The 10931-nt window shown below is 45.2% G+C and overlaps 1 protein-coding gene across 2 annotated transcripts in view; it reads right to left on the bottom strand.

Annotated features, from left to right (window-relative positions):
* The window catches only part of LOC143281008 (solute carrier organic anion transporter family member 4A1-like), a 48652-nt gene that overhangs the window by 15719 nt on the left and 22002 nt on the right, over positions 1–10931 (bottom strand). For both annotated transcript variants that reach the window (XM_076585885.1, XM_076585887.1), the window contains exons 7-10: positions 7993–8098; positions 4723–4844; positions 2451–2563; positions 130–268 (exon numbers count right to left, since the gene is read on the bottom strand). In XM_076585885.1, the coding sequence (XP_076442000.1) occupies positions 130–268; positions 2451–2563; positions 4723–4844; positions 7993–8098 (480 nt within the window). The remainder of the gene's footprint in view (positions 1–129; positions 269–2450; positions 2564–4722; positions 4845–7992; positions 8099–10931) is intronic.

The following is a 10931-nucleotide window of genomic DNA, read 5'->3' as shown; positions in this document are numbered from 1 at the left end:
CCGTAGAGGGTAAAGTATCCCATGAACGTCCACCACAGGGTGAACTGTGCAACGTGAGGGTAGGTAGTTTACAGTGGCACTAGCAGTGGTGGTGGTGGTGGTGGTGGAGGTGAACGGCCATCGACTCACCGAGGAGGTTGCCCGCCTCATCAAAGCTGATGGAGTACTGCTCTGACAGCATCTTGAAGGCGAAGGACGACATCCCAGAGATGATCAGGGTTTCCGAGGCGGAGGACAGACACAGGAACAGGAAAGGCACGTTGACCACCTGCACAGAACACACACACACACACACACACACACACACACACACACACATACACACACACACACACACACACACACACACACACACACACACACACACACACACACACACACACACACACACACACACACAACGTTATATGAATCCCTCAGACATATAAATTATAAACAGCGAACGTCAAACACACACACACACACACACACACACACAGACACACACACTCACACACACACCAAAAAACCATACATTTATTCAACGTGTGCACACATTCTTGTTACCTGACCACAGTCAGCCTTGCAGCCTGGCCTGTGAAGAGAAAGACACCCAGATGAGCTGGAGCCCTATGTATCTTTCTTTCTTTCTTTGTTTTGCACATACACCGCCAGTTATTTGTATTTGTATTTCTTTTCATCACAACAGATTTCTCTGTGTGAAATTCGGGCTGCTCTCCCCCAGGGAGAGCGCGTCGCTACACTACAGCGCCACCCTTTTTTCTTTTTTTCTTTTTTTTTGTAATTTTTCCTGCGTGCAGTTTTATTTGTTTTTCCTATCGAAGTGGATTTTTCTACAGAATTTTGCCAGGAACAACCCTTTTGTTGCCGTAGGTTCTTTTACGTGCGCTAAGTGCATGCTGCACACGGGACCTCGGTTTATTGTCTCATCCGAATGACTAGCGTCCAGACCACCACTCAAGGTCTAGTGGAGGGGGAGAAAATATCGGCGGCTGAGCCGTGATTCGAACCAGCGCGCTCAGATTCTCTCACTTCCTAGGCGGACGCGTTACCTCTAGGCCATCACTCCACTATATCTGAACCCATGATAAGAGGACCTTATGAGATGTGAACAAGGTGATTTTAAAAACACCCCCATCGAAATTCTTCATAGTTGAGAATACGGAGCGTTGGAGACGGGTGGAAGGATCAGATACATGCACATCAAAGCAACCCCCAACAAGAATTGCATTAAAGAACTGATCTGAATGAAACAATAAAAATTTTTAAAAAATCGAAAAGAAAAGGATGAGTTAACAATAAAGTCACAGCAGCTGCAGCAGCAGTTCTAGCTGCGCAATCGCCGCAACATCCGAGCGCAATAGCCGAGTGGTTAAAGCGTTGGACTTTCAATCTGAGGGTCCCGGGTTCGAATCTCGGTAGCGCCTGGTGGGTAAAGGGTGAAGATTTTTCCGATCTCCCAGGTCAACATATGTGTAGATCTGCCAGTGCCTGAACCCCCTTCGTGTGTATACGCAAGCAGAAGATCAAATACGCACGTTAAAGATCCTGTAATCCATGTCAGCGTTCGGTGGGTTATGGAAACAAGAACATACCCAGCATGCACACCCCGAAAACGGAGTATGGCTGTCTACATGGCGGGGTAAGTAAACAAAACGGTCATGCACGTAAAATGTTACATGTCCGTCTGAGTGTGTAGGTGTGCGTGCCTGAAATCTGATTGAATGACACAGGAAACGAATGATGAGCGCCCAATGGCAGCTGTCAGTCAGCTCTACCCAGGTAGGCAGCCTGTTGTGTAAATGACCCCGTGTTTGTAAAGCGCTTAGAGCTTGGTCTCAAACCGAGGAAAGGCGCTATATATCCATATCAATCAATCAATCAAACATCCATTCTGTTTAAATCATTCCATTGCATTGGACTGTTCAAAAAACGGAAATTTCCCTTCCCATTGCGCAAAACACAAGCTTAAACATTAGTCTTTAAAAAAGAGGAAAACCGGCTGGCTCAAGTGGTTGAACACCATGCTCGGAGTCCCAAATGTCATGTGTTCGAATCGTAGACATCCTACATTAAAAAAAGAAAAGAAGTGTTTTCGCAGTCTATCTCAACGTGTTGCCGTTCTGGTGCTGTCAGAGTAGTGTTAACCTCCGAAAACGGAGTATGGCTGCCTACATGGCGGGGTTACAAACGGTCATACACATAAAAGCCCACTCGTGTACATACTAGTGAACGTGGGAGTTGCAGCCCACGAACGCAGAAGAAGAAGAAGAGTAGTGGTAGACATGTCCCTAAACCCTGTTTTCCTGGGATGGGTACTCCCGTCGGCCACATCAAATGTCGACAATGAAACTGAATGTAACTAACTAACTGAGATCAGTATCGGACGTTCATCCCCCCCCCCACCCCTTCACCGGCCCCTCTCCCCCCTCCCCTTTCCCTCGTCTTACCAATTTCTTGACCGCTATGAAGAACGGGAGGAAGATGTCCTTGCAGACGGATGTCTTTGCGTTCTTGGGCTCCGCCTTCCCGTTAGCAACTTCGTCCGCCTTGTTCTCGCCACCTTGGAATGAGACACATAATTGTATCCGTAACTTTATTAATGGTAATGAAGTTCCGCTAACGTCAAGCTGAGAGTGGCCGTGTATACGGAGGGGGGGGGGGGACTCAGGGTGAACGGCGTGGAGTGTAGCACCACTGAACTGGCGTGGAGTGTAGCACCACTGAACTGGCGTGGGGTGTAGCACCACTGAACTGGCGTGGGGTGTAGCACCACTGAACTGGCGTGGAGTGTAGTACCACTGAACTGGCGTGGGGTGTAGCACCACTGAACTGGCGTGGCGTGGGGTGTAGCACCACTGAACTGGCGTGGAGTGTAGCACCACTGAACTGGCGTGGAGTGTAGCACCACTGAACTGGCGTGGGGTGTAGCACCACTGAACTGGCGTGGGGTGCACGAGTGGAGGAGCAGAACCCGCAACACTCAAATTCAAACAGCAAACAAACAAAAAAGGAAGAACTTGAAGACGGTTGAGTGCTGAGTTCCATTCAGATAGATGCAGGTTCGAATACCGGGCGCCCCCCCAGATAAAAACTGGCCTTCTGGCTGGCCATCTTTATGTCTTGTCGGTGTGGTGGTCTCTGTGCACTCTTTGATAGCCCCTCACCACACCACACCACACCATACTATACCACACCACACCACACCACACCACACCATACTACACCATACCACACCACACCACAGACAGGCAATGCTAGAAGGAAGAAAGCCACACCACCACACCACACCACACCAATACTGTACCACCACACCACACCACACCAATACTGTACCACCACACCACACCACACCAATACTGTACCACCACACCACACCACACCAATACTGTACCACCACAACACACCACCACCAGAACCACACCACCGCTACCACACCAACACCACACCACACCAACAACACACCACACCAACACACCTCACAACACAACACCAACACCACCACACCAACACCCCAACACCACCACACCACACCAACAACAACACACCACCACACTAACACCACACCAACACACTAACAACACACCACCACCACAACAACACACCGCACCAACAACAACACACCACACCACACCACCACCACACCGCACCACCACCATACCACACCAACACTACCACCACACTGAGTCTTGGGGAAGCCGCATATGGGCAGCGCCAGAAGGATGAAGACCACACAGAAGGGGATAAAACCGACAACACCACCACACCACACCAACAACAACACACCAACACCACCGTACCACACCAACAACAACACACCACCAACACCTCACCAACACCAACACACCAACACCACACCACAACAACATACCAACACCACCACACCACACCAACAACACACCACCAACACCTCACCAACAACAACAACACACCACCAACACCTCACCAACAACAACATACCAACACCACCATACCATACCAACAACAACACACCACCAACACCTCACCAACAACAACATACCAACACCACCATACCATACCAACAACAACACACTACCAACACCTCACCAACACCAACACACCAACACCACACCACAACAACACACAAGCAACACCAACACACCAACACCACACCAAAAACACCACACCAACAACAACACACCAACACCACCACACCACACCAATTCCACCACACCAACAACAACACACCACCAACACCTCACCAACAACAACATACCAACACCACCATACCACACCAACACCACCACACCACCAACACCTCACCAACACCAACACCACACCACACCAACACACCAACACCACACCACAACAACAACACACAAGCAACACCAACACACCAACACCACACCAAAAACACCACACCAACACTACCACCACACTGACTAGGCAGAGTCTTGGGGAAGCCGCATATGGGCAGCGCCAGAAGGATGAAGACCACACAGGAGAGGATAAAACCGACACCACCACCAACACCACCACACCACACCAATTCCACCACACCAACAACAACACACCAACACCACCACACCACACCAATTCCACCACACCAACAACAACATACCAACACCACCATACCACACCACCAACACCTCACCAACACCAACACACCAACACCACACCACCACAACAACAACACACAAGCAACACCAACACACCAACACCACACCAAAAACACCACACCAACACGACCACCACACTGACTAGGCAGAGTCTTGGGGAAGCCGTATATGGGCAGCGCCAGAAGGACGAAGGCCACACAGGAAGGGATGAAGCCGATCCACCAGGCCCCTATCCACTGGGGGTCCCGGGGCCCGATCGCCAGTCTGCAACACACACACACACACACACACACACACACACACACACACACACACACACACAGAGAGAGAGAGAGAGAGAGAGAGAGAGAGAGAGAGAGAACGCGAATGCGAATGGTTTGTTCATTAATAGGTCACAGCCCCTTATATGAAGGGATGGACATTTTTATTTGCATTTGCATTTTTTTTTTTATCACAACAGATTTCTCTGTGTGAAATTCGGGCTGCTCTCCCAATGGAAAGTGCGTTACTACACTACAGCGCCACCCCCCTTTATATATTTTTTTCCCCTGCGTGCAGTTTGATTTGTTTTTCCTATCGAAATTGATTTTTCTGCAGAATTTTGCCAGGAACAACCCTTTTGTTGCCGTGGGTTCTTCTACGTGCGCTAAGAGCATGCTGCACACGAGCCCTCGGTTTATCGTCTCATCCGAATGACTAGCGTCCAGACCACCACTCAAGGTCTAGTGGAGGGGGAGAAAATATCGGTGGCTGAGCCGTGATTCGAGCCAGCGCTCTCAGATTCTCTCGCTTCCTATGGGTACGCGCTACCTCTAGGCCATCACTCCACTTGTGGATGGATATACAAACAAATCCCAGCCATATCAAATGCTATTCATACATACCAATGGTCATGTCAAACAAATAAATCATCAAGACGATATATTATCTCTAAAAATCAAATGCATCATACGAGAAAACTAACAAATTCCGAACAGCACTATCTCTGATGGATGATACCAACAAACTTAACTCACTCAGTACGGCCAGTCCTCTCTTCTCCTCTACAAAGACCCCTCGGATGTCCAGTGGGTGTCTGAATGACCCAACCTTTAGCTTCCGTCGTCAGAACTGTGGTATTCTTTGTCAACATTCACCTCTTCAGTATAAGAGCGTTCCGCTTGCAATATTTTGATGATGGTAATTGGAATGAAACGCTGTTAACGTCGTCTCTTTCGCCGTTCGTATGGAGAGAGTTAACCCAAAGGCACACTGATTCCGGTAATATTTTGAAGGAGCAAACCTTTGTCGGATATCACTTATTCTAATTCTTGTTGCTTATAGTCCAGCCGACCGCACACGGCCATATCAGGACTGTCAAACCGCACGAATGCTCAACCGCGTCAACACAAAACTGTCACGTTTACAAAACAAACAAACAAACAAAAAAAAACAACAAAAAAAAACATTACGACAAACCCACAAAACACAGTTCATAACACAGTATCCCAACCATTTAGCTCCTTGTGGCAAATAAGACTAGGCCATGCTGAGGACGCCAGCCATTCCGCTTAATTTATCATCCCCAGATTGCAAAAAATCGTTTAAAAAAAGGGGGGGCAGAACAACTTCAAAGTCAAACAAAAAATACATAAAAAGACCATACAGGCAAATAACACTGCAAAATGTGCAGCTAGTGCCCATCCCAGTGTTTACATCTCACTACCTAATCGCCAGAGAAAAACAGCACAGACAGTGCATCACAGACTGCGAAAAAGAGAGAAAAAAAAGTGTCAAGGCTTGCTTGAAAAAAGAAAGGGGAATGGACCGGGAAGGCAAAAAAAAAAAAAAAAAACAGGAGACAACAGTGAAGATAGAAAAAAAGGCAGAAACAAAGAGAGTGTCAGAAAAGAGGAAATTTCTAGCACAGAATTTCCAGAAGGCGGGGATGCTATTTATACTGAAAGACCCCCGGCATCCCTACGGGGGAAGGGGTGGGGGTGGGGGTGGGGGGCTGATATCACTTAGTGCTGAACAACACAAAACAGAATGCAACTCATCCTATTTGGATTCTTTACATCATTGACAAATGAAATTACTGGCATCAAATTCTCTGTATCTGTAATGGTGTACATTTAAATCAGATATATCAAATCGAAATCAAGAGAGAGAGACAGAGAGACAGAGAGAGAAAGACAGGCAGACAGACAGACAGACAGAGGCAGAGACACAGAGAGATAGTCAGAGACAGAGAGGCAGAGAAAGACAGAGACGGAGAGACAAAGAGTGAGTGAATTAAAAAAAATAGTGAATGACTGAATGAATGTACAAACGAACGAACGAATGAATAAATGAACGAACGAACGAACGAACAAACAAATAAATGAACGATTGACTGAATCAGTGAACGAATGAACCAGTGAACAAATGGATGAATGAATGAATGATCGCAAAAAAGAAGAAGAAATGAAAACAGGAGAAGGTAAGTAAACAACTAGAATGACAGACAAAAAGGGGAAAAAAAAGAAGGAAGGAAGGATGGATGGGTGGAAGAAAGCAAGAATGAATGAATGAGTGAACAAATGAATGAATGAGTGAACAAATGAATGAATGAATAAATGAATGAATGAATGAAATACTAAATGATTGAATGTTTGAATGAATGAATGAATGAGTGAATGGATGGATGAATACATGAATGAATGAATGAATGAATGTATGTATGATGTATTTATGTATGAATGAAAGAATGAATGGATGAATGAATGAATGAAGGCAATCAGCTGTAATGAACAGATAACACGAGATGGTTAATGAATAGATGGAAAGGCAATGAGGGAAGAAAGAAAGGAAGAAAAGATGAAAGAAAGACTGAATGAATGAATGAATGAATGAATGAATGCAGTGAGAAAAAAGAAGAAATGAAAATATTAGTAGAAGATTACATGAACAGATAAACAGAATGAAGCGTAAACTAAAAAAAAAAGGAAGAAAGAAAGCACAGCGGAAAGGAAAGGAATGAAGGAGGAGAGGAGGACAAACAGCACAGGGAGACACGATCAGAATGCAACATGCTGCTGATGATGAAAGACAAGAAAGAAAAAAGAAAACAAAAAGAAAGAATATTCAGAATAGACATCAGGGCAGGCAGAGAGATAACGAATCGAATGGCAACAGGAACAGACGGAAAGGGTTAAAAATAAAAATAAAATAAAATAAATAAAAAAGAGTGAGAGAGAGAGATACAGAAAAACGCTGGATTTCTGACTAGTGTCATTGTTGAAATCAATTACATTAACCAGGGAAGATATTCATGCACCCACGCACGCAAAATTACAGGTGAAAAAACAACAACAACAAAAAAAACCAACAAACAAACAAACAAAAAACCACCAATGCAAATGTTACTTTTGGAGCAAAAAATCCACCTTACTTGCTTTGATCAATGGTGTCGAAGTCTACGTAGTACCTCTCTGAGATTTGTCCCCCCGTAAAGAACCCTACGGCCACTCCTAGTGCGGCGGCAGCGTACGTCATACCTGAAAGTGAAACAGTATTCAGTTTCAGTAGCTCAAGGAGGCGTCACTGCGTTCGGTCAAATCCATATAAGCTACACCACATCTGCCAAGCAGATGCCTGACCAGCAACGTAACCCAACGCGCTTAGTCAAGCCTTGAGAAAAAAAAAGAGAATAAAATGAAATGAAAAAAAAAGAATAAAAATAAAACAAATAGAATATAAAAAAATAATAATAAAATGAAATAAAAAATAACTGGGGAGGGGAAAAGACACTGTTCGCTTATATGAGTGGGTAATTGCGTGTGCATGTGTGCGTGCGTGTGTTTTCCAATTTTCCATAATGACTATTCATAAAGCCTCAGTGGTATCTGATGATAATGATAATTATAATAAAGATAAGAATGATAATGATAATAATAACAATGATGATGATGATAATAATAATAATGATGATGATGATGATAATAATAATAATAATAATAATAATAATAATAATAATAATAATAATAATAATAATAATAGGGTAAAGTTATGTACCATTCAAATAAAACAAAACGGGAGTTTAACATTAAGTGACAATCTAATATCCTAAGAATGAGCAAATATCATCCATAAAAGTAAACCAACTGGATTATTCAACAAGATTTGTAAAATAAATAAATAAATAAAAAGAATCGTACATTTGCAATGGGCTGCTGAAAACTGTCGACACTGGAGCATGATTTCAGGTCCGAGGCTTGAGATTCAACATATGGTGTGTTGGAATGTGATCGACTGTTTTGTGAGCACCGGCTGTGCAAGAAACATTCCTGACATAGTTGGCCTTAAAAACCATTTCATCTTCCATCTACCGAGCAAAGAAATAATTTGCCGTCTACAGAAATAAATTTGGCAATGGTTTCCAATGAAAATATAAAGTTTCTTTATTTCTTTATGTAACTTCAAGTCGCTGATCTTTTCTTTTTTCTTCTTCTTCTTCTAGCTGAAATTTCAACCATTGAACTTCCTCGACTATTAGAAAACATTCAGGTATAAAAGCGGAATGTTTAAATCTAACACCTTCATGGAACCTCCAGCTCTCTTTTCAGACAAGATGTCAACCTATTCATTATAGTAAAAACCGCACACGCGCGTGCGCATGTGTGTGCGGGTGAATGTGTGCGTGCGTGCGTGCGTGCGTGTGTGTGTGTGTGTGTATATGCGTGCATGCGTGTGCGTGTGTGTGTCTGTGTCTGTGTGTATGTGTGTCTGTGTGTGTCTGTGTGTGTCTGTGTGCGTTTCTTCCTGGATGTCAGAACGCATTCAATGTACATTTTGGACTATTGTTGTGGACAACATTGAATAATGCTATAACGGAAAACTACAAACCCAGTCCACAAGCTGCTTATGCAAACTACACACTAGTACACACACTCAGTATATGATGTTAATATCCTACTGCTTCACTTATAGCTGTATTGCGTGCGTGCGTGTGTGCGTGTGTGTGTGCGTGCGTGCGTGCGTGTGTGCGTGCGTGCGTGTGTCTGCGTGTGTGCGTGCGTGTGTGTCTGCGTGTCTGCGTGTGTGTGTGTGTCTGCGTGTGTGTGTGCGTCTTTGTGTGTGTGTGTGTGTGTGTGTGTGTGTGTGTGCGCGCGCGCAATCTGCACAAGACATGGGAGAGATGACAAAGCCTCTCTTTCTCTTCCACACGCCACACACGATTATTCTCTCTGGATTTCACTTCAACTTTACCGCACAGTGCACTACACACTGAAGCGACACGAGCAATGTGTAGCTTCCCCTCACCCCCCTGTGCTCCCAACTCCACGGCCCCATGTTCCGTTTAGTTTCTTTCTTTCTTTTTTTTCTTTTTTTTTTTTCAAATTATGTTGCATTCACGTAAGTGTTGGAAATGAATCAGCTCTTTCTCTTGTGAAGGTATGCCCACCACAACTGCTTGAGGTGTGTGTGTATGTGCGTGTGTGGCGGTTGGAGGGTGGGTGGGTGGGAGGGTGGTAGAAGGTGTGGGGGATGTGTGTGTGTGTGTGTGTGTGTGTGTGTGTGTGTGTGTGTGTGTGTGTGTGTGTGTGTGTGTGTGTGTCTGTGTCTGTGTCTGTCTGAATCTGTGTCAGTGTGCCTGTCTGTCTGTTCGTTTGCAACTATAGAATTTTTTCCTTGAAGTGGAAGTGTGTTCGAATGCGAGCACGCGCGCGCGCGCGCGTGTGTGTGTGTGTGTGTGCGTCCGTGGCGCGCGCGTGTGTGTGTGTGCGCGCGCGCATATCTACATATCTGCTTGCGCATGAAAATGTTAGTGAGCATGCGTTTGCGGGCATGTGTGGGTACGTGTGCGAGTGCGTGTGTGGGAGTGTGCACGCGCGTTCTTTTGCATGACTCTGTGTGTGTGTGTGTGTGTGTGTGTGTGTGTGTGTGTGTGTGTGTGTGTGTGTGTGTGTTAGGTTTCAGTTTCAGTTTCAGTAGCTCAAGGAGGCGTCACTGCGTTCGGACAAATCCATATACGCTACACCACATCTGCCAAGCAGATGCCTGACCAGCAGCGTAACCCAACGCGCTTTGTCAGGCCTTGAGTTAGGGGGGTGGCGGTGTGTTCGCGTCTCATTTGATATCATATATTGCAGTTGTTAGATTGTATCTCAACCCCGAGTTACACATGGGCAAGGAAGAAATTAAAATATTCAAAATAAGCATTCAAATATTTTGCTAGGCCGAAATAACAGCCTGATAGCAGAGAGATGAAAACGATCTGTCGTGTGCACAAGTATTGTTGCTGTGGGTGAGGGGATGGGGGAGGAAGGAGAGAGAGAATGGAAGAGGGAGGGGGTGATGCAAGGGGGCTACTTATATTATGACCATACT

This window comes from Babylonia areolata, chromosome 4, assembly GCF_041734735.1.
Source record: "Babylonia areolata isolate BAREFJ2019XMU chromosome 4, ASM4173473v1, whole genome shotgun sequence".
Classification (NCBI taxonomy): domain Eukaryota; kingdom Metazoa; phylum Mollusca; class Gastropoda; order Neogastropoda; family Buccinidae; genus Babylonia; species Babylonia areolata.
Note: the sequence above shows the minus strand (reverse complement) of the source record. Positions and strands in the feature narration are given on the sequence as shown.